A 24,568-nucleotide genomic window follows, 5' to 3' on the forward strand; every position below is an offset into this window, starting at 1 on the left:
AGGGGGCTTGTTATGGGGGCTCTGAGAGTGGCCAGAATGGAGAGCCCAGAGATCCGTGCTGGCGGAGCTCCTGACCTGTGGATGGATGCGTGTTTGTGAAACACGGGGAGACAAAGGCCATGTGACAAGTTGGAGGGGTGACTTCTTGCAGTGGGAAAGAAATAAGAGCGACCTTATCATTCTTGCTTTCTGATTTCTGGGACTGTCCGTGGTTTCCCCAGGGCTTTGATCATGGAGATGAACCCAGGCAATTTGCAGCTACCTGGGAAGAGATCCCCCTCCAGGAAGAAAGATTTTGTTTCTAGGTCGTCTTCCCAACTCAGATCATCTGATAGCTAGACTTCTCCTTTGGCTTCATTTCCCATCTTAGTTTTGAAGGTGGCGTTGGGCACACCACACCAATCTCTCGTTTTTAATTATCGTCATCCCTTCCCTTGTTCCTTTTCTTTAGCTCAGGAAGCCCCAGATCTAATCTGCATCTCACGGGCTGCCAATGCCCAAAGAATAGTCCACAAGAGCGTGCGTCACCTCTAGACACATCCACCAGACACTTCTCCTCCCAGTACGTCTGACCTGTTGCTTAGGGACGCGTCCCACCGCTTCTTCTGACGTCTGCCCGATCAACCATCGCGTCCTTAGAGAACAAGGAAGGAAGCAGACGCAGGAAATCATGCCACCGACAGCCAAACGGCAATGAGTGGGTGACACCGAGTTGACGTCAAAGACCGACAAGATCAAGCCCCAGAGCAGCTCACCCTCGAGACTCCCCACAACCCCTGCAGTGCCAGCCCCCAGCTCCTTCTCGGCGCCACCTGCAGCTGAGCATTTCTTGGTAAAGTCGTCTTGGCTGGACATAGCCTGAGATCTTCTTCAGACCCTTGGACACTAGACATCATGGAGAATCACATGTTCAGTGTTCAGCAAATCCAGCCCAACGTGATTTCGGTCCGCCTTTTCAAGCGCAAAGTGGGGGGCCTGGGATTCCTGGTGAAGGAGCGGGTGAGCAAGCCCCCCGTGATCATCTCCGACCTGATTCGAGGGGGTGCCGCGGAGCAGAGCGGCCTCATCCAGGCTGGAGACATCATTCTTGCGGTCAACGGACAGCCCTTGGTGGACCTGAGTTATGCCAGTGCCCTAGAAGTGCTCAGGGGCATTGCCTCCGAGACCCACGTGGTCCTCATCCTGAGGGGCCCCGAGGGCTTCACCACGCACCTTGAGACCACCTTCACTGGGGACGGGACCCCCAAGACCATCCGGGTGACACGACCCTTGGGTCCCCCCACCACAGCCGTCGATCTGTCACACCAGTCGTCAACCTGCAAAGAGCAGCCACTGGCAGTGGACGGGGCCACAGGTCCTGGCAATGGGCCACAGCATGCCCACAACAATGGGCAGGAACCTGGCTTGCTGTCTCACACCAACGGCCTGGCTCCCAGGCCCCCGAGCCAGGACCCTGCCAAGAAAAGTCCCGGGGTCACCATCCCGGGCAGTGAGGAGCGCAATGAACTACTCAAAGAGATAGAACCTGTGCTGAGCCTTCTCGCCAGTGGTGACAGAGGCATCAATGGAGGTGGACCCACCAAGGCAGAGACAAAAGATGCAGAAGTCCAGGTGGACAGGTAAGCTCCACAGGTGTGCACGCACATGTGCGCACGTGTATCTTGCATGTAACATGTCCTGCAGCTTAACATCGCAGCCCAGAAGCCAACCTGAGCTGTCTCTGATATCTACACCAGCACATCCACTCACCCCCCCACGTTGCCTCTTTCCCTTAAAATTGCAACTGCCAAGAGCAGAATGGGCATAACTTCTAATATGTATGTCTTCCCGTGCATCCCAGAGCTATTCATCCTGGTAGCTAGCATCATGTCTTCCAATCTTTATCCCACGTAATCGTCCAGCAACCCCATAGGGTGGGCACTGCTGCGATCCACATTTCACGGGTGAGAAAACTGAGGCTCAGAAGGGACGGGCCTTTCCTGAGGTCGCCCAGTGAGTGAGAGGCACGTGTGCATGGCAGATTCGAGCGTGGGCTGGGTGTCACGGTCCCGGAAAGAGAGAGGGAAAGCTGAGTACCGGGCATCCCTCAGCTTAAACCTGTTCTCTCCTTGTGACAGCCAGTCAAGGGCAAGGAAAGTTCCAAAAGAGGGGAGTGGAACCCAGGTAGAGAATGAGCCCCAATTCCCCAAAACAGCCCTCTGCTCAGATTATGTGAGCGCCAAGGCTAGAACTTGAAGACTTCAGGGGCAGACCCTCTGTGTTTGCCAGGCTGGCATTTTCTGATTCTGTGGGGAGCAAAGCTAGCAATACTGGGTGATGGTAGCTCCTTCTCTGGGGAGAAATTGGCAGCTGAGTCAGGTGGTCAGAGGATAGCGGATCAAGAGATAGGAGAGAAATTTCACTCTGCCCCCTGCCACTCTCACCTTCGGTCCAGCACTGACACTCTGGCCCCCAGTGGGTTTCTTATCTACCCCCATGTATGGAGGAAGGCTCAGGTCTCAGGGCCCCCAGAAATCTAGGCCAAAATTTCCCAGCGCCTCCCCAGGATCCCCTGTGTGTCCCAAGAGGATTTAGAGGTCACCAAGAAGTCCCTCAGGGGCCTAGATTAAAGACTCTCTCCAGGCACCTGCATTGATTCGTTTAACAAACATTCATTGAAGGCCTACTACATGCCAGCCGCTGTTCTCGGCACTAGAGGTAGAGCAATGAATGGAATAGACAAGTCCTCTGACTTCTGAGTGAAATGATTTAGACAAACCCCTGACCATGGGGAGCTTACAGCATGGCAGGGAAGATGGAAGAATAAACAAGATAAAAATGTGAAATATGCAGTCTCCTTAGTGATCCCTGCTAAGGAGATAACAGAGCTGGGAGGAGGTTAGGGAGTATTGGGCAGGTGGGATTTTAGAGAGAATGGCTGGGCGGGTCTCAGAAGGAAGACGACACTAGAAGACCCTGGGCGAGGGGTTCAGGAGCCCGGTAGCTTTACAGAGCAGGAACATTCCAGGCAGAGGGAACGGCAGGTGCCAAGGTCGTGAGGTGCGAGGGTGCCTGCTTGTTTGGGGAACTGCATGGGATTTAGTCCCCCTTCCTGATGGGGCAGCCCCAAAATAGCCCTTTGGCGGGCCCCACTGTCTGTGGCAGCCCACCTGTGGCATCCTGGGTTTTCCCACCTTCCCACACCTGGGCAAAAACTAAGCCCGTTCCAGCAAGACCCCAGAGCTCCCCAAAGAGGAAGATGATGCTCTGTCAGAAGCCCCTGGGCAGAGGGGCTCTAAGGGTCATTGGCTGCCCTTTGATGCTCTGCCCTCCAGCCCACGCTTCCCATCGTGTACGTGCCTCCCTCATCCTCCACACTGCCTCTCCCACGAGGAGCAGTGAGACACTGAGTGGGGGCTGTCTTACCGTGCATGCCAGCGGAACCCCGCCTGTACCTACTGCTCTATTCCCTTGGTTCTGATTGTGAGCGGGGCACGGTGTGGGCAGGAGGTCATGAGCATCAGAATGCCCCAAGACTGAGTCTTGTGTGTGGCGTGGAGAAGTCCCTCCCACTATTGGGAGCTGGGTCCTCCCTCCAAGGAGCCCATGTGACCCTCTCTCCCAGCCAGCAGCGCAGGACACCAAAGCCGGGGCAGGACATCAGGCTTGCACGTGGTGTCAAACATGAAGGACTTTAACGGGGGCCCTTGTATCAGCCAGGTCTTAGCCTCCTCCCAACCACCATCTCAGCAAAGCCTCCTCTGTGTCCTGAAGATGAGGGAGGGGCACGTCCGTCTGATGTGTAGTCGGACCTATTTTTCCAACTTGGGAGGCCACACCTGAGCTCTCAGCCTGCCCTCATCCATCACGGTCTCCCTCTGATGATCCTGTGTCATCCTTGCATGTGGTAAATTGTTTGACCAAAGCAGCAGAAAAAAAACCTCTTTCTGAGGAAGTAAGGGCTTCATGAAACCCACTAAGGTAAATGGTTCTCAGGATAAGGAATATTTCAAAATAGCACATGTTCCCCAAGCTTAATGGCTCACACCCATGCTGGACTCAAAGACACAGCCCCTTCCCCCCCCATTTTTGACCATATATTTTTTAAATACCCCTTTTACTAACCAGAAGCGAATTCATGGATCATGTAACCACAGTGTGCCTTTTTTAAAATCCATATAATGTCCTAACTATAAAATATAGGAGAGCAGAAAAGTAATTTATGATAAACGAGCCTGTGATGTATGCATCAGTGCACGAGCATGACCTCACTGGAACAGTCAGATGTTTGCACCTACACACAGAACTGCTGCAAACACCGCAGCGTCCACTGCAGATGGGCACAGGTGTGTTGTTTTGGCAACTCAAATGCTACCAGCAGCGTCACCTTGGTGATGTGATTTTCCGAAATGGTGAACAGCTCCCGATAGAACCATGCCCTGTCTTTCTTAGATTCAGTGGCAATAGTGGTATGCATGGAAAATTCAGTATATTTTAACGCTTTAGTTATACCGAAGACCAAATTGGGAATCTATGGCTTAAGAATTTAAGTGTGGTGGTTATTTTGGAGTTCTTTGTTGTTGTTGTTGTTGTTTAATGTATGGATGTCCAAAGGTTGCATGGCTGTCGGGATCCTTCTTCCTTGTTTGGGTTTGTCCCTGGGGTTGCAGGATGTCCACCACCTCAGGTGCCACCGCCCTCCCACTGGGATGCTAGAAGCACTCTTGCCATCGTCATAACAACCAAAAGTGCCTCCCCCAAATTGCCAAACTGCCTCCCTAGTGGCTGACACAAGTGCCTCCTTAAGAATAAGTGTCCCAAATCAGGAAGAGGAAGCCCAGAGACAGAATGTTTTGGGGGTCCCTCTTGGGGCTGGCAGGCCTTGGATGTTTCAGGTCCCTCGGAGCACATGGCTGCCTGGAAATCACTCATCCCCCCAGGGGCCTCTTCATCCAGGCTGCTTTTTGGGGTGGGGGGTCAGAACCGGTATCCTGGAGGCTGGATGAGCAGGCAACAGTGAGGCAGAGCCCCACATCCAGGTCACACTCACTAGGCTGTGACTTCTGGGGTCCGAGCAGAGGCTGGCGCCATCACTGGTTCTCAGCAGTGCTCCTGACATCCTGCTCTCTCGGCCTCATTCTCTTCTTGTCCTCCTTCCTCCTGGACACAGACTTATGTTCCTGTTCCACCTAGTCCCTTTCCCTCGTGGGGCATCCCTGGCCCTGTTGCTTGGGGGTGCTGGCCTTATCTGGGAGGAGAAGTGATGTTTAGTTTAGACACAGCCTCATCCCTTCATCCCAGGGGGGAGGTGGCCCTGGCAGGTGGTGGCGCATGTGAAGGGAGTGCAAGGGAGTGAAATCCAGGGGCATCCGGGACCTTCTGTACTTGGGAGCAGTCTCTTTAAAATGCTGCATGTCAGAGGATATCCAGATTGTCAGCTTGCTGCCCTGAAGGAGGGTTCTAAAGAGGCCAAGGTCCCTGGTCCAGCATCCATCTGGACCAGCCGGTCACCCTCGCCCTGCGCTCTGATAACTTCTCCACTTACAGGGCACTTGGTTACTTACAGATTACCTCCTGGTGTGAATCCGGGTCCCTAAGTAGGACGTGTGGTTTTAACCCCCTTTTATAGATAAGGGACTTGAAGCTCAGAGAGGTGAAGCAACTTGCCTTATGTCACACAGCACTATTGTGGTTCTACCTAGAAATCTCACAATGCGTGTCCAGAGTTAAAGAGAAGCCAGGCAAGAGAATGTGGCTGGGGGAGCAGAAGTCAATTTCAACCCCTAGAGAATCAGCTTACCTGGGGGGAGGAGGCCTCCTTCTGTGACAAGTCTGAGTTTTGTTTTGGGGATTTTTTGTGGTAAAATTGGTATACAAGATTATCTATATTTCAGGCGTACGTTATAATTCGCTAATTGTATACACGTACAGTGTTCACCACTGTAAGACTAGTTACCACCCCTCACCAGACAATTGACCCCCTTGAGCCATTTCGCCCTTCCCCCTCGACCCCCTTCCCCTCTGATACCACCAAATCTGTTCTCTGGGTCTATGAGTTTGTATTTCTTTTGTTTGTTGTTTTAGATTTCACATGTAAGTGAAATCATACGGTATTTGTCTTTCTTCATCTGACTTATTTCACTTAGCATCATACCCTCAAGGTCCATCTATGTCGCCACAAGTGGCCTGAGTTTTATCATCGTTGTGCTCAACCTCTAGGGAGCGCTCCGGGTGGGCCTGGCCCCAGGCTGAGGTCTCTACATCAAGCAATTCCTTCGTTCCTCCTCATAGCACCCTGTTTTCCCGATAAGGAAACCGAGGCTCACAGAGGTGCAGTTACTCAGCCCAGCTCACACAGCTAGCAAGCAACAAAGCCGGGACTTGACTCCGAGCCCATGCTCTACTGACTACGTACATGGCACTGTTGGCCACAGTGCACTTGACCACAAGCCATCAAATGTCTTGAGGACATCAGAATATTTTCTCAGAGTCCAAAAGGGAAACTGAGGTCCTGAGGTACCATCCCCTGCAGAACTGACCTAGACCAGCCAATGACAGCATTGATTCCAGGTCTGCTGCCTTAGAGGGTCTCCTCTTTGATGCATTGGACATGCCTCATAGCTTTGAATCACTCTGGCGGCGATTTTCCGCTAAGAAATTGCATCCAACCGTGTTGCCTTCACACCGCCTCTCAGTGCAACTGTTCCTTCTCACCTTGACCATTGGAATGCAAGTGACTTCCTCGCTCCCTCTTTCCCTGGGTAGGGGAGACAGGTCCTATTTCTAGAGTTATGACTCTTGTATTACACCCTCTTTCCATCAGAGTCCCTGCCATCTTATCACGTGGACACCCAGCTCCTTATTCTGGGGAAGAACTATGGAATAAGCCCCCACACCCACCCCAAATTGTGTGTAACCCGGCAGGGCTCCTCACCGTCTTTCACTCAACAAATATTTATGGAGCATCTCTTCTGCCCCAGAGACCGTCCTCAGAACTGGGGACCCACTGATGAACCTCTGCCATGATGCAGTCAGATGATAGGCAAGAAATGAATACTAAACAAAAAGACACAAGCAGTCCTTTTAATGATACATGCTAGGAAGGAAATAGGACAGTGATTTGGAGAGAAGTGGCTTAGGGTGGACTAGAACATTAGATTAGAGGGTCATGGAATGCCTCTCCGAAGCCGCAACGTTTATACTGAGGCCGGAAGGTACGAACCATGTGAAATCCAGAGAAGGGTGTGCCTGGCGGAGGGTGCAGCAGGAACAAAAGCCCTGGGGAGGAAGGAGTTTGGGCTGTTCAAGGAACTGCAAGCAGGCCTGTGGGCTTTGAGTGTAGTGAGTAGAGGGACAGTAGTCGTCCATGCGTTAGGACATGTGACAGGGGCCATCAACCCTCCTGCCACCATGCTCTCTCCCTGTCCCTGCCACCATCCGCTCCTTGTATCATTTTCCTATGGCTTCTGTAGCAAATTATCACAAGCTTGGTGGCTTAAAACACACATTTATTCTCTCACATTTCTGTAGGTCTTAAGTCTGGAGGCTTTAGAAAATAATTTGTTCCCTTGCCTTTTCCAGCTTCTAGAGCCTCATCCCTTGCCTTTGTTGGCTTGTGGCCCCTTCATCCATCTTCAAAGCCATCAGGGTAGCATCTTGCTTCTACCGTCACGTGGCCTGCGTCTTTTGTCACCAAATCTCCCTGTTTCCTTCTTATGAGGACACTTGTGATGGTAGATAGGGCCCATCCAGATAATCCAGGATAATCTCCCCATTTTCATGATTCTTAATTTAATCACACCCCCCAAAGACCCCTTTTCCATGTAAGGTCACATATATGGATTTCAGGGTTAGGACCTGATGTCTTTGGGCCATTACTCAGCCTACCACATACATCCAACCAGCCCCATTGAGCAGTCGTGTGGCCAGGCCCTGGGCTGACCAACAGCAGTCCCCGCCACCATCACCATGAGGTCTTCCTGGACTGGGTTCAGTGACCTTGCTTCTAGTCCCCACCCTTTGCCACTCACCAGGGACATATTTTAGGAAACCCCCTTGACGTCCCTGGGCCTTAGTTTCCCCATCTGTAAAACTAGTAGGATGTGGACCAATGAACATTCTTTTCAGAACAACCATTCAGGGCGACTGAGCAGTACCCCTCCCATCGAGCCACACCTGGAAGATTTCCTTCTCCATTCGACCTTTCCAGAGCATCACCCCAGGAGGAGGGACTGAAGTGGGTCAGAGGTCACACACCGGGAGCTGAAGGTCATACAGCCCAGCTCCCCCAGAAGGTTTACTTGGCCTGCAGACTTTTCTGAAACATTTGTGGCAACATAGAAAAATCAAGAGATCTCACATTAAAACTGCGTGCCAGCCTCTTCAAAGAAAATATCCGAAGAGCTGTTAGCACAAGGTCCACATCCTGGTGAGACAACCAGTCTTGGGAACAGGGTGGGGGTTCTCGGGGGCAGTCCAGTTCCCCAGGGTCCAAACTGAGCCCGGTCCACCCACCCCCAGCCCCGCAGACACTGGAGGTTTAGCATCCTGCCCAGTTTTTTGTGATGTGACTCATTAGTCATGACCGTTCCTAAGAGCAGGATTCCTAAGCTACAGCATTCCCCGTAGATTCTGACTCTCCAGAGCATACCTTTCTCCCCCCAGAGAGCTTTTCTAAGAGAAATATCTGCAGAGACCCGAGTCTTGGTTTCCACGGTCCCCAAATCTCTTCTTGCTTTCACTCAGCTCCCGGCCGGCATCAGCGACCAGGTGGAGGCAGAAACCAAAGGCTATTGGAATGTGGAGGGCATGAAGGGGGTGTTGGAGAGAGTGTGTTATCTGCTGAGAGATGTGGGATGGGCTTCCTGCCAGGACCAGCTGCTCCTCAGCGGCCTCCTTGCCTGGTTGGGCCTGAGCAGGCGGCCCCCACCTACCGGCTGTGCCCCGCACACAGGCCTGGCCCAGCTGCTCCTCTCCCTGGCTCCTCGGGTTGGTCAGTCGTCAGCACTGGGGTGACCAATACTTCCACAAACTTTCTGTGGAGTCAGGCCCAGGACCCCAGTCCTCCCTGCAGGAGAGGTCAGAGGGTCCAGGCTCCCAGGAAGGATGTGGCAAGGGTTCTCAGAAGGTTTAGAGATGCTAGACCAGCTGGCTTGGGTGTGATCGCCCAGCTGGCAAAGTGGAAGGAAAAGTTTAGTCCTTGCCAGAAAGCATAGAAAAGGCTCACCAAGTGGGAGACAGCAACCCACACCTGGTCTAATGGGGGGAGAGCAGAGCGGGAACTGATAGGAATGGGCTGGAGGGACGAAGGGAGATAGGGAGGGTGACATTTCTAACCAGGAGGAAGCCCGTTGGGGCCCAGAGCACTCCTGGGGAGATGGGTCTTCCAGGGTGTCAGTGTACCATGTGGAGAGCTGCTGACCATGCAGATTCCAGGTCCCCACTGACACCCACTACTTTAGACTCTCCAGGGGTAGCTCAGGCAAATTTTAACAAGCCCCTCAGTTGAATCAGATGTACCCTAAAGTTTGAGAATCACCAACTGTGTCCACATCATGGCTCTGGGGACACTGGGCCACCCAGAATGCCAAGTCCACTAGAGGACGGCCTTTCTGGGGGGGGGTAAGGACACCTTAGAGGAGGTGGGAGCCACTTAGTGAAGGCAGGTTCCTTGATCCCATCTGGGAACAAGGGACAACTAGGAAACAAATCCTCCTAGGTCCTTGGGTGGGACAGAGCAAGGATGGGAGGAGCTAGGAAGCATGAGGTCAGGGGCCTCAGCCACCTCTAAGTCATGTTTCTCTATAGGGAGGAGGACATTTTGCCTCCTTCCCAAGTGGACATTGGGTAACACCTGGAGACGTTTTTGGTTGGCACAGCTGGTGAGGGATGGAAAGGTGGATGTTACTGGCATCTAGTGAGTAGAGACAAGGGATGCTGCTAAATATCCCACAATACACAGGGCTGTGTCCACTAGAAAGAACTGTCCAGCCCCCAATAGCGATAGTTCCAGGCTGAGAAACAGATCTAAACTGAGAAAACTCCAGGCGGCTACGTGAGACCAGGGCTCAAGAGTGCCGGTCAAGGAGAGTTACCATCCAGGCTTCTCAGAAATCAAGACAGACCCCACCCACTTCCATCTACGAGCTCCCCATATACTTATTTAAATGGAAAAACAATACATCAGAGTTACCAACATTGCTTTTTAACCAAGAAATACATTCCACATCCTCTACCTCATTTGGAGAAAGCATCCAGTATCTAAATTTGAAATTCTTCACAAGTGTGAGGTCCAAGCAAATGGCTCTCCCCTCCCCTGCCCACCCAATAAGCCCGGTTCTCAGTGATTCTCAGCCAGGAGAACAGCAAGACGGAGACACCTGACTTTCAAGCTTCCTCCACTGCTCACTGGCTGCGTGACCTTTGACAAGTTATCTAATCTCGCTGAGCTTCAACTTCCTTACCTGTCAATGATGGTAACCATAATGCATGTTTAATTAGTGTGGGCTTTGTGCTAGGCCTTTTCTGTGCATGACCTCATTTAATCCCCAGGAGAGGTGGGGCATGGAGTGGGTTTTGAAGGATGAGTAGGAGTTAGCTCTCAGCAGACAGAAGATGAAAGGGCAAATCTAAATGTAGGAGTGGACACAGTGAGTTCCTCAGGAAGAGGGGAGAGTGGATATGAGGGCTGAGAATAATGGGAGGTGGCAGTTTGGAAGGGAAGCAGAGAATTCCCAAATCTTGGGGCTCCATGAACAAGACGTGACAGCTCAGAAAGGGTCTGGGTGCAGACATCTCTGCCTGTGACCTAAAGCCACAGGAAAGATGCCCCTTTCTCAGCTAGGAGCCATCTATCGCTTCATGTCCCAGTCTTCAGAGATATTAAGACTTAAAACGCCACTGTCCAGTACTATAGCCACTATTTAAATTGAATTACAGTTAAACAAAATTAAACATTCAGTTCCTCACCGACAGGAACCACATTTCAAGTACTCAATTGCCACATGGGCCTAGTGGTTATAACACTGCACAGCGCAGAGGTAGAATGTTTCCACCGTGCCAGGAAGTTCTGCCAGACCACACTGGATTAAAGGAATCTTGATGGTTTTGCGCAGACCGAGCATTTCCCCCCCTCTGTTTCTGTCTGTTCATCCCATAAGCAACTTAGTAGTAATGCTGACAGCAGGTACCACACCACTAAGTGCTATGTCATTTCATTTAACCATTGCAGCACACCCTGTGAACTACGTATTTCATTATTAACCCTATTTTAGAGCTGAATAAACTGAGATTTAGAATGGTTAAGTATCCAGAATATCCAAAGTTTCACAGCTTATAACTGGCGAAGCCAAGTTTGGCTTTGAACCCAATTTCACCCAATCCATAGCCCATGTTTTTAACCAGCAGGTTGCACTGTCCATACAAGTCCATCAAGCAGGTCCCAGGATGAGCAAATTCGTGGCAATAAGCCAGATATTTCCCTCAGACCTGCTTACCACTGACAGACTGGGGGTTGCGAATCCACCTAAATCGACTTCTAATTATGCCCCGGGGTGAATGGAAACAAAACAGCCCACCCTGCAACGTTCCCTGTGGTGCCATATTAAAAAATATTCTTCCCTGCTCATCACACAGGACTCTTAAATAAGGTTGTGTTGACAAAACACTTCAAATGCATTATTTAAACAAAGTTATTAAAGGCTTTTAAAAAAAAGGATAATGATAAAAGCAAGCTCTCCCTGCAGATTCCCACAAGACAAGCCGTGTGAGTCATTTCAGAGTTGCCTAGGTAATTGTACCCTGTAATTTTTGTAAACTGGCCTCATTTGGGTGAGAGATGTTGGAGTACTTGCTCTTTAGCCTCTGGTTTAGTGTGAGCATCCTGACTCGCTTTTCTGTTTGAAAAAAAGAAGGATCTGAGCTGAGCATCCATCAGACCTAGTTTCAAACCCCAGCCCCACCATGTACTTACTGTGGGACCTTGGGAAACTTACATAACCTCTCTGGGCTCAGTTTTTGCATCTGTACAATTGGGCTTTTAATGTCTCCATTGAGATGAAATGACATAATGTCTGTGCAAGTGCCTGGTATGTTACAGATGCTCAATGTTAACCTCTTCCCTTCTCTGCTGAATCCCCATTTATGGTCATGGGATATAGAATTGGGGGTTTCAGAGCTGACAGGGAGCTGCGTGACGTTTAGAGCAGGCCTCTCAACAGACAATTCCTCTGTTTCTCACTATGGAGGTGAACCATTGACTTGGGATCCACTCCCGGTATATTTTGGTGACATTTTAAAGAGAGTAAAGCAGTAGGTCTCCTCTGACAATTGCAGACCTCCCCAAGCAGAAGAGCAAAAGTGACGTGAGCCACCAGGAGTATGTGAAACACAGCAAGGAGGGGGATGGCTGGACCCGAGTGAGCAACTGAAGTGGCCACTCAGGGCTGGGCACTCACTTGGGCCCTGGCTTCTGATTCTTCCCCAATGACTGTCAGCACCAGGTTGGGAAATTCTTGAGCCAGGACCAGGAGTCCCCAAAGCTGGGAACATAGAACAGAGGGCTAGACAAGGGCCAGCCTGGATGCCTGGGACCAAAGCCAAAATGGGCCACAGCGCAAGCCGCAGTGCCCAAAGTTGGGGAACAGACAGATGCCATCGTCAGAGCAAACCTGGGTAGGAGGGTTAAAAAGAGGCAGGGGGTCAGGAAGCAGGAGGGCAGCTCTCAGAGGGCAGGAGAACAGAGGTGAGGCAGGGCTGAGCAAGAGATCTGGATTTTAATGCAAAGTCAGTCCCTCCTCAGCCATGACTTCTCTCCCTCTCAGAGAGAGGATGGCCAGGCTGTGGAATGACGCTGAGATAGCCCCCTCCTGAACTTATTCGAGTTCAAAGGCTGGAAGCGAGGGACGCTTCGTGGTTAAGAAGTCAGGTGCTACAGTCAGGAACAAGCCTGGGTTTGAACCGAGCTCCACCATCACCAGTGATATGTCTTAGGCTAGTGATTGAACCTTCTGAGCCTCAGTTTCCTCATCTGGTGATGGTTGGGAGGATGGTGACAGTGGAAATGCTGCTGCTGCTGATGGTGATGATGGAGGAGGATGGTGGTACTGGTGACGATGATGGTGACGACGATGATGACAGTGATGGTGGCAGTGGGGATGCTGATGGTTGTGCTGAGGAAGGGAAGTTGGATGGTGTTTCCTATGACGGTGATAATGGTGAGGACCATGAGAATGATGGTGGTGATGGCCGTGGCGCTGATCACGAGAGCCTCCACTGCGGAATGCGTGTGACGCGTAGGCTGGAATATGTGACTCTGAGCAACCTCGCTTCTGCCATCCGTCAAATGGTGTTTAATAGTCATACCTCCTAGGGTTATCACAAAGATTAAATGAACTAAAACGTATGTCAAGTGTTTAACAACATAGCACGTGCTTAAGCAATGCTAGCTATCTTTCTTAATAGTATTGTTTTTGTTGCCATGTTCCCATTATTTTCAGACTCGTTCCTGTTTATCCTGGGCTAGTGTCATTAGTCTTTGTTATCAACGCCTTACTTAGCCAGCATTGGAATGACTTACACCCTGGCTCACAGGACTGGTTTCCTTCCCCATCCCTCCTGCCTCCTACTTCTTACACCATGAAGTCTGATGGCCATTACCTTGTCCATGGGTTCTGCTAGGAGAGGGGCCTCCTGTGTCCCTAGATCTATGAAAATGCATGTCGTAGCCATCCTGAAACGATGTCCACAGTGACAGGTGTGGGCCAGCCCTCAGTGCCAGCTTGGATGAGCCCACCTTTGTGTTTGACAATGGGCCTACCTTCCCACCTGTTGCTGACGACCCTCTGAAGCAGCAGGCTGGGCATCCAAAGCTCGCTGGCTCCACGTAGAATCGTGTGGGTGAGTGGTGGAGGTTGTGAACTGACTCAGGATTTCCAGACGAGGGCCACCAGCTGGTCCCTCCTGATGCCACACTTTCCTCACCTCCCCTCGCCTTACCTTTCAGAGAGCTGGATGGCAAGTCACACAAACCTCTGCCCCTCGGCGTGGAGAATGACCGCGTCTTCAATGACCTGTGGGGGAAGGGCAACATGCCCGTGGTCCTCAACAACCCATATTCAGAGAAGGAGCAGGTAAGTGAGTGGTGCCAGCTGGGGGGACAGGGTGGGGAGCTGAGGCCACGAACGTCTATCCTGGGATATGGGTTTTGGCTTTGGTTTCTTTTATTTGCTCTGTGAGCCTGCCGTTTTTCAAATTTTAATTCTGTTTCTGCGTTAAAGTCACTCACATGGCTCTGAATTTAAAAGATATAAAATATACATGATGAAAATTTATTTCTCTCCCCTTATCCCAGGCACACAGTCTCCCTCTCCATGGTTTTGGTCGTACTTTCAGCAATCCTTTATGCATAGGCAAATACACACACACGTTATTTTTGCACAAATGAGAGCATATTATACATATTGTTTTGCACCTTGCTTTGTCACTTATCAACATATCTTGGAGATTAGTCCTGATTAGTAGGTAAAAAGAGTCCTGGTTCTTTTTTACAGTTGCATCCTTTTCCATGGCATGGCTCTGCCACATTCATTGAGCTGGTCCTCCACAATGGATGCTTAGGTCATTGCCACTGTTTTGCTATGACATCGCTACAATGAATGACGTTGTATAAATACCTAATTTGACACATGGGCAGGCTTATCCATAGAGGAAATTCCTCAAAGTGGAATCGTTGGATCAAAGGTCATATTCACTTGTGATTTGGGCTGAAATTGAAAAATTGCTCAGCATAAAGACTGTACCAATCCTACCGGCTCAGTAGGCACCTGATTATTTCTCCAGCTCCATGTGTTGTCACACTTTTCAGCCTTTGCCCATTTGCCACGATGTATTTTGGCAGCTGAGCAGATATCGTTCCTAAGAGTGGCTAGATTTGGCTAGAGAATAGCAGTGCCTTTTTCTCACCTGCCCAGGGAGCCAATGGACGAAGCCAAAACGACCCAGTGAAGCATGTGAATTTCCCACCCCTCCTCTGTGTTGCAATGAGGTACTGGTGGACTGACCAGTGGGAGGTCCCAGCAGGGAGATGGTCCAGGTCACTCAGCAGGTCATCTTCTTCCTTCCCTCTCCCTGCCCCAAGCCCTGGATGGCATAGGCCAGGGTGCCAAGCTTTTTCTTGTGGTGCATAATCTATGGCGCCTTTCACCACCAGCTCATCTAAACAATGACTCAAAGACTCTTTCCATAGCTTCCCAGGGGACAGTGAGACATTGCAAAGCCTCAGTGGGGAGTGCTTTCCTTAGCTGTTGATGGCTAGCCAGAAAGATAAGAACATGAGAGATTCTGCAATAGGTCAGACCCATGCTCCCCCTAACTAAGGACTTCACCTCTTGCAGTGACATCTGGGAATGTTTGGAGGTTCCTATTATGCTGTCTCAAAAATCAAGTTCGCACTGTGAACATGACGGGACCATTATCCCTTAATGATTAAGTGAACAAATAAAAGCAAATATTTTCTTTCTCAGTGGAAAATAAAAAGGTGTTGCCATAATGCAAATCCTCCCAAGACAAAGAACAGAAAGAGGCAGCCTCAGGCCAGATCCAGGCTGTAAACATGATTTGTTACGTCTGCACTGTCTCGTCTTAAGAGACAATTTATATTTGTGCTTTGAATTTATTGCCAATATTTCAAACATTTTATATAAATATCATATTGACAACTTCAAAAATGTGGACAAATCTGACCACATTGAGCTTATATTCTTATGGGGTGATAATCTCTTGGACTGGGTAGAAGCTGCCCCCTCTAGACGGGACATGGGCTCTCTAGTTTGCCATTATCCCCTCCACTTCCTATTGTGTCCTTCTCATTAAGTTAGGGTGCGAGTTAAATCTGTGTGTATCCATGTCTTTATTGTAAATGGCGGGTAGCGGTCGACCGAGAGGTTTGTATATTTTAGGAAAGAAGAAAATGATTTCATGTTTTGTGAAAATGAAGAATAGTCTTCTGTGTTCAATATGCAGCCAACTGTTCTGTCTTGAAATTACCCAGCCTGCTTTGCCGATTTACCTTCCCGACCTGCCCCCACTAGGTGTCAGAGTTTGTAATTGCTGGTCTGGAGTAACCCCTGAGATGTGGGGTATAGGGAAGCAGAGGCGGCCTTGACCCCACCAGAAAGACCCCAAGCATTCTGCTGAAATCTGAGCAATACCAGGACTGTGGTTATTTCTTTCACGCTGTCCGCCTCTGTTAGACAGTGACAGCTTGAAAAACATGACCTTGAACTTCAGGCGTGAGGAGTGGGGCTCAATAGTGGGAACAGGGCAGGCGTGAGAATAGGATCCCTGGCGCCGTTGCAGGATATCATGGTGAAGTGATCTGTGTCTGAGCTGGCTGCTGTTGTAACAGTACCATTGACTGGGTGGCTTATAAACAACATAACTGTGTTTCTCACAGTTCTGGAAGCTGGGAAGTCCAAGATCAAGGTGCCAGCAGATCTAATGTCTGGAGCAGCCTGCTTCCTGGTTCATAGACAGTGGTCTTCTCGCTGTGTTCTCACGTGGCAGAAGGGGTGACAGGGCTCTCTGGGGTCTCTTCTTGTAAGGTCACGAATCCCATTCATGAGGGCTCCTCTTTCATGGCCTAACCACCTCCCAAAGGCCTCACCTCCTAACACCATCGCATTGGGGATTAGGTTCCAACATATGAATTTTGGGGGGAGACAAACCTTCATTCTGTAGCAATCAGGGAGAGGTGGTAAGAACTTGTCTTGGGGCCTTCTCTAAAATGACGGTTCCATGTCCTTGGAGTAGGAGGAAGGGTTCTGGAGAAAGGGGGAAAGCCTGAGACTTTCTAAGGTTAAGACTGCCACATCGCTTTAGACTTGGCGCTCCTGGAAGCAAGACACATAGGCCAGCAGTGCTTGGCATTTACGTTCACCCCTTTATCATCGTCAAATCCTCAGTGTAGTCCCAAGCCAAAGAAAGTGCAAAACCACTGGCCTGAGAGGTCACACTGGGTACGTTGTCTGAGATGCAGCTTCCCAAATGCCCCTCCAGATAGAGCTGAAAGGAGCAGAGCCCCAAGCACTCAGTTGTATTTGTGTCCCAGAGCTGATGATGCAGCCCGGTTTACCTTCTGCTAAGATATCTCCATGGACATGGGGGTCAGAAATGTTTCAATTAAACAAAATAACAACACAGTGTTCTTTCCGACCTGAAAGACCAGCTCCTATGCTTGCCTCCCCTCTACCTGCTCAGAGCCACTTTTACCTGGAGCTCCTGGAATCAGCTTCCTTCCTCCCAGTTGTAACCCACATTTGCTGCTTTTTTAAAGCATCCGTTGGGAGGGGAGTGGGTAGCATTGTTAATAACACAAAGAGAGACCCAGCTACTACCTGCTTTCCTGAGTCAGGAAGACAGGAGGGGCCAGACAAGCAGCAGAATCTGCATTTTCTTCAAAGACTGGGCAAAAGGCAACAGAGCCCAAGTGAAGCAGGGCAGATGCAGGCTAGACATGAGAAGGAACTTCCTGACTCTGGAGACTGACTATAAGCTCTTTGAAGGAGTGGTGAGGTCTGTCCCACCCTCCTAGATGCTCTCGTTAGTCCAAATCCAAGGAAAATCAACCATCGAGGTAAATAAATCTCAGAAGGCTGATATGTTAATCTTTATCTAGTGGTCATTTCTCTTGCCAAATAGTCTGGGTCAGCAGTGGGTAGGGCTGGTGAAACTCAAGTCCCTGGTCACTAGAACAGAGTGTGTGAGTGACTGTGACGTTCATCTTTAACATCCCCTTGCAAACTGTATCTGGCCTGGGCTGGTACATAGAATGAATCAGTTTGCCCGTCACCATTCACCCAATACCTGCCATGTGCATAGCTCAAACGTTGTCCTCCCTGCTCTTGAGAACTTCACAGATGAATGTGGGAAACAGACATGGATACAGTATAATTAATCCTAACATAGAGAGGGACCTAACATGCTATGGGAACATAAATACCTCAGCAGGTATCAGGAAAGGTTTACCCAAGGAGGTGACGTTTGGCTTGGGTTTTGAAGATTATGTAGGCGTTTGCCTGGAAGAAAGTAGGAAATGGCGTTATAACAAAAGGGACAGCTGTGGCTGATAAACTGCATTTTTTTTCTTGCTAAGGATCATTATTAGATCCTTGAAGTTGTCTTGAGTACTAATACCATCTGAGAGACATACTGAGTTTTGACATCATTCATAATAATCCTCTGAAGTGAAAATGCCACCCTGAATAAATGCCACGAGAAACTCCTCTTTGTCCATTCTCCCTGTAAAACTTGAGGATTTGAATCAAGCCCTCTCACCTTCCCTTCTTATTAAGCATGTTTCCCTTGCCTGCCTGATGTGCTTTCCTGAGGGGTAAGGAGTAGAACTGTGCTCTGCTTGTCTGTTTTCAGGTGCTAATTAAGCATCATTCTAATCTGTAGTGGATGGGAAGGGGTCTCAGGCCTGGCGAAGGTGAGATTTCCATTTGGGGTTCTCCCCTCTTATTCAGCCTGCTGCCCCTCTCCAGCCTCTTGCTGACAAAGGCTATCAGGTAGTCAGAGAGATGACTTCTATTGAAATCTCCCTCCCCACCCCCACCACCTCATCAGGAGCCTGGCACTTCCTCACCCCTGGGGACATAGGGCTTCTGGCTGCTTTCCAAATGTCAAAATCTATTGAGAAGCTTTTCTCTCCTTCCAGGTAAGTGTCAGCCTCACCCCAGCCTCTCTGGAGAGCTCCAAATTATGAGGCAAGTCGAGAATGCTTGTGGGTCCCCAATCTTCAGAGGATCAGAGGCCACCAGGGCCCCTCTCAATGTGAGCACACACCCCAAACTGGTACTGGCTTTGCTGAAAACCAAAAAGGGGGCGACCAGACTGAGCTGCGCTATATCCAGCCCTGGCTCTCAGGGACAACCCAGCATGCCACAGGGAAACCTAAGTGAACTCAGACTTCCTGAGAAGTAATGATGTCCGGATAAACAACGGTAACACTGATAACGGGGGTGTGGCCATTCTAACCCTCTGACTCACTCACCCACAGCCCTGGGCCAAGCACTCAGCTCTGAGGTCAGCCCACGTTCCAGCCTCTTCCCACTGGTGACTTTGGTCAGATGGCTAATTAGAATCTGTGCTGTGCCTTCCCTTCCTAACAGGGATGAAATAGGCTCGTGTCCCCATTTTACAGATGAATAAACTGAGGCACAGAGGGTTTAGTAGCTTCATGAAGGTCACATGACTCGTTAGTGGGGGAGATGGGACTTGAACCGCAGCCCCAGAGCCCACTCTACAGAGCCTGGCACAGAACAAGTGCTCCGAAAATGTGTATTTTTTATTATTGTTGTGATGGTGGTGGTTATCATTTGGCTATTATTATATTGCTAATTTAGGTAGTACATTGCTGATTTAGATATGGCCATATTATCAATTATTATATTGCTAATGTGAGGCAGATCGGGCAAGAAGCCCTATTGCTATTTTACAGATGGTACCCTTGTGGCCCAGAAAGGGAAGTGAGCACCCCCTGAATCTCGGTGACAGACCTGCACTCTGTTTCTTTATGACCACATCATCATCCTTGCTGCTCACTCAAATCAATGTGCCATGTGCTATGTGTGCCTCCGGGAGGCCAGGCTCTAGCGATACACAGAGGGGAAAGCAGTAAGGCCTGGAGTGGAAAGGTAGGAACTTTGAGGTCCTAGATTCCATGCCCAGCCCTGGTGCCTGTTAACTTGGTGACTTCACCTCTGAGAGCCTCTGTTTCCACATCCGAAAAATGGGTTACCGTGAGGATTCAGTGAACCAGTGGACATGCACAGACCTAGCCCAGGTCAGGCACAAAGTAGGCATTTACTAAACGTTACTCAAAATGAAATGAAATTGAACGTGATCCCTGCCCTTGGGGCATTCACAGCCAAAGCAGCATCTTTTCATTAAATATTTGCCTCGACCTCCAGAAACTTCCAAGCCAAGAGACAAACAAAGACACACACACAGCAGTTATCACAATGCGATAGCTGGGGTTTTGCAGAATCATGCACAGACATTCCCCACCTGGCTGGCTCTAGCACATTCCGTTGGCTCCGTTCAGGTTGACATCTTGGAGTGCCTGTTGATAACACCCTCCCCTCAGCCTCTTAGAAGCACTTGAGAAACCTGTGTTTTGAGATTCATTTCTCTCGGTGGGAAGCTCTCCCCAATCCCAAGCTATAAATTGCTATTAAACTCATTTTTGCCCCCCTTATCTTGATGACTAGAGTTAAACAACCAGGTTGGGTGTTCCCCAAAGCATCTGTAGTCCCCTCCCCTTTCTCAGACTATCCAGTATTCCTGGGGGCCCTCACCCAGGGGACAAAAGACCCTCAACAAAGCTGTTCTCCAGGAATTTATATTGAACAGAGTCTCCCTCGGGCCCCAGGGGCAGCAGAATCCAAATCTTGGTGACATTCCGCTTCCCTCCACCCAAGCCATTACCTGGGTCTTTACAGGTGATGTCGCCATGAGATCGGTCTTCTGTATCCTGTTGTCCTAGGTGGTCAGAGCCAGGGCGGAGCCAAGAAATGGAGCCTGGATTATCAGGTGTTTGGGTTCAGCCCTGCGGGAATTTCCACTTATTTTGCTCACTGTTTATTTTGCTAGTGAATATATTCAATGCAAGCTGGCCCAACTGTTGTCCGAATGGCACAATGACATTCTGGGTCAGGATTCAGTGACATCACTCTGCATGTTCATTCATTGCCTCAAACCACATTCAAGTTATTTTCCCAGATGGGCCAAGTTGGGTCAAAGTCATTGTTTTCCTCTTCTCTTTGCAAACCAATATCAGTGACCAAAGCCCCCTCCAACAGAGATTCTCAGAGGTCAATAGAGACCCAACCCACTTCCCTTTTCTGACGGTCGTAGGATATTTTAAAAGGCAAATAGGCTAAAACATAATCACAAATCTTGTGCATTTTAAATATTTACATTTAGCAAGTTAATGCTTTTAATAAACACACACACACAGTTCAATGCAATATAATGGGGGCAGACCATAAGATTATTACAGGATTTATTCTAAAACTAATTCCTAGCGCACATACACAGTCTGGGCTGGGAGTGGGACCAGGTTTCAAGTTGTCTAATAATGTCTGGTTCTCTTGAGACATCATTGCGACTGTAAGCTTAAGCTCCTTTGGAGACAACATCAATCTAACTTCATCTGTGGACCCAAACTGTGATGGAGCTAACTTCTGAGCACCCCTTCTCTTAATCTTCCTCTACTGACTGAATCAGTGGAAAAGGGGAGGGAGAAGAGGGAGAGAGAGAGAGAGAGAGAGAGAGAGAGAGAATAAGCGATTTCAAGCTTCCCTGGAGTTATTATAAAGAATGAATCACTTTAGAAACACCGCTTTGAATACACTACAAGGAAATTATACTCCGAGGTACTAAACACAGTTGATTAAGTTTTATAAGGAGCAATTTTTTCATTGCACGGATGGGTGCGTACCTGCTGGTTTGCAGGTCTGTGGTCCTGGTCCAGGGTTGAACTTGCTGCCCTGAAGAGGTGGTGCCCACAGGTTGGAACAGTGCTGCCGGGAACGGCAGCTAAGGGAACGGTGTGTGGCATCTGGCCCCCGGTATGAATGACCTGCTACCCGGCTCCGCCTCAGTGCACTGCCCTCCTTTTAGGACAAGCCAAGCGGGGCAGGTGGCTGCAAGCTTCTAATGGAGGAGCTGTGGTTGGTGCCAGCCGTGAAAGAATAAGAAACTACTTGCTTTGTACAAGTATGGGCCTTAGCTCCTGGATTCGTTTCCTAAAGCACCACAAACTGGGGGGCTTAAAGAACAGACATTGATTGTCTCCCAGTTTTGGAGGCCAGATGTCTGGGATGAAGGTGTCGGCAGGGTTGGTGCCTTCTGAGGGCCATGAGGGAAGGGTCTGCTCCAGGCCCCTCTGATTGGCTTTTACTCATAGATGGCTATTTTCATGCTCACATGGCATTCTCACTAGATGCATGTCTGTCTCCAAATTTCCCCTTTTTATGAGTCACCAATGCTGTTGGATGACGGCCCACCCTAATGACCTCACTTTAACTTAATGACCTTAAAAACACTCCAACTAAGGTCATACCTGAGGTACTGGGGATTAGGACGTCAACATGGGAATTTGGGAGGGACACACTTCAACCCATGACAGTTCCTGAGATGTTCTGTCTCACAGGTGCCTCCCTCCCTGCTGTCATGCTCTTGCCCCGGTTTCTGCGAGGCTCCTGGTGGTGACAGCCTCTACCTGGGGACGGGCAGGGTGCTTGGCTTCTCTTTTTAGATCTCCCAGATGCTGAAGGATGGTGTCGGTCTTCCTGCCTTAAAATCCTCCCTCCCTCCACCTTCCCCTCCCTCCTGCTCCTTATTTTTCCCAACGTCTGCGACAGGCTCCCACCTACTCAGACTGGAGGCTTCTGCGTCAGTGTCAACTTTATCCTTTTCCTTCCCGTTCTCTCACACCACAAAGCGCTCGTCCTGCTTCCTGCAGCACGATCTCCCTCTCCTCCCTCCCTGCCCTTTGCTACGACAGCTGTATTTTCCACCCTCGTGGCCTCTCACCTACCTTGTTGCAGGACCCCCCCAGGGCTCTCTGCCTTCACCCTCTCCGGCCCCACACACTGCAGTCTTGCCGTCACCTATTTCCCAAAAGTCAGCTTTGATAAGATCACCCCCTCAGTCAGGCAGCTTCAGGGGTTCTCCATTCTCTACTAAATCAAGACCAAAGTCTCTGGCTTACTATGTAACAGACTCCACGATTTTGAAATGCGTTTAGACCTTATATTAGTCAGCTCCAGCTGCCATGACAAAATTCCACAGACTGGGCTGCGTAAACAACAGAAAGTTATTTCTCACAGTTCTGGAGGGTAGAAGTCTGAGGTCACAGCGCCAGCATGGTCACAGTTGATGAGGGCTCCCTTCCTGGCTTGCAGACGGCTACCTTTGCTGTGTCCTTACCTGGCCTTTCTTCTGTGTGTGCATGGAGAAAGAAGGAGAGAGAGAGAGAGATGTGTCTTCCTCCTCTTAGAAGGCCACCAATCCTATCCGGTTAGGGCCCTACCCTTATCACTTCATTTAATCTTAATTACCTCCTAAAGGCCCTGTCTCCAAATATAGTCATGTTGGGGATTAGGGCTTCAACATATGAATTTGGGAGGGATCCAGTCCAGTCCACAGCAAACCTCAAATGTTAGTTGAACATGTACCACATGTTAGGCACTGGTGTAGGAGCAGAAGATACAGCAAAGTGAACAGTGGGTAGGCAGAGGGATGTATCTGAATATCCATAGCTACATATACAAATCCATAAGCTATAGAGATATAGATATATATATGCAAATACATATACTCTCACAACAACTGCAAGCAGTGATAAGTGCTATGAAGGAAAATAAAGCATAGTAAGGGTGGTGAGGAAGCAGAGTAACAGGGCGTTGTTGTTTTCACAAATGATCAGGAAAGCTCTCTAATACAGCAACATTTCAGCAGATGGAGAATGGAAAATAATTTAGAGTTCAACCACTGGAATTCAATCCTTTAGATCATGAGTCTGCAAACTTTTCCTAAAAGGGTAAGATAGGAAATATTTTTGGCTCCATGGGCCACACAGTTTTGGTCTCCATCACAACGACCTGCCTTGTCATATCGCAAAAGCAGCCACAGACAAAATAGAAACAAATGAGCGTGGCTGTGTGTCAATAAAACTTTATTTATGGACACTGAAATTTGAACTTCATATAACTTGCATGTGTCATGAAACATTCTTCTTTTGATTTTTTTTTTTTTTTTTAACTTAACAAGCTTGGAAAAACCATGCTTAGCGCATAGTCTGTACCAAAACAGGAGTCTGACCAGATTTGGCCTGCAGGCTGCAGTTTGCAGACCCCTGCTTTAGAGCAACAGCTGTAAGGTACTTCTCCTAGTTATGGGAGGAGAGTGGGGACCACTGTAGGGCCTAGAACACAGTCCCTTGCACATAGTAGGTGCTCCCTATGTATTTGTTGAAGAAGAGAAAGAAGAGAGGGAAGGAGAGGGGAGAATAAATCAGGGTATCAGAAATACTACAAACGTGAGTGAATTCCTGGCTCAGAGCCCCCAGGTTGACATGCCCTCACCTTGGCTGTCAAGGAAATGTCCTTTCATTTCCTCATGGCCTTGGCAGGCTCTGAAGCAAAGAGGTGTTGACACAGCCTTTGAAATGCCATAAACTCAGAGCCTTCTTTCCAAATCTAGGAGCAGGCAGCCTAGAACACCTTCCCACAAAACCAACTACATCAAGTCAGCGTCTCCTGCCGCCAGAAAAGCTTCCATGACCCACCGTGGACACACATCCAGAAAAGGACACATGTAGCCACAGCCCAAAGCCCACGTGTGCTCTGTCCCCAGCATAATAACTCACAAGTGCCACTAATCTGCATTTTGAACCCAAGCACTTCAGTCTCCACTCTGAAAAGTCATTTGCATCCCCCGTGCAGGGCCCCTGACTGCTATATTAATCTCCCATTTGTCCCCTCCTGAGTCATCTAATATTACTGCTGGCTAATTAAAACAT

General features: G+C 49.4%; 1 protein-coding gene across 5 annotated transcripts in view; it reads left to right on the plus strand.

The window, feature by feature from the left end:
* The window catches only part of NOS1 (nitric oxide synthase 1), a 155,923-nt gene that overhangs the window by 79,162 nt on the left and 52,193 nt on the right, over positions 1-24,568 (plus strand). For all 5 annotated transcript variants that reach the window (XM_088800987.1, XM_088800985.1, XM_019753977.3 and 2 more), the window contains exons 2-3: positions 452-1,619; positions 13,982-14,108. In XM_088800987.1, coding sequence (XP_088657113.1) covers positions 895-1,619; positions 13,982-14,108 — 852 coding nt within the window. In that variant the 5' untranslated portion in view covers positions 452-894. The remainder of the gene's footprint in view (positions 1-451; positions 1,620-13,981; positions 14,109-24,568) is intronic.

Source organism: Rhinolophus sinicus, chromosome 9 (genome assembly GCF_057876585.1).
Source record: "Rhinolophus sinicus isolate RSI-liver-muscle chromosome 9, RSI-T2T, whole genome shotgun sequence".
Classification (NCBI taxonomy): Eukaryota; Metazoa; Chordata; class Mammalia; order Chiroptera; family Rhinolophidae; genus Rhinolophus; species Rhinolophus sinicus.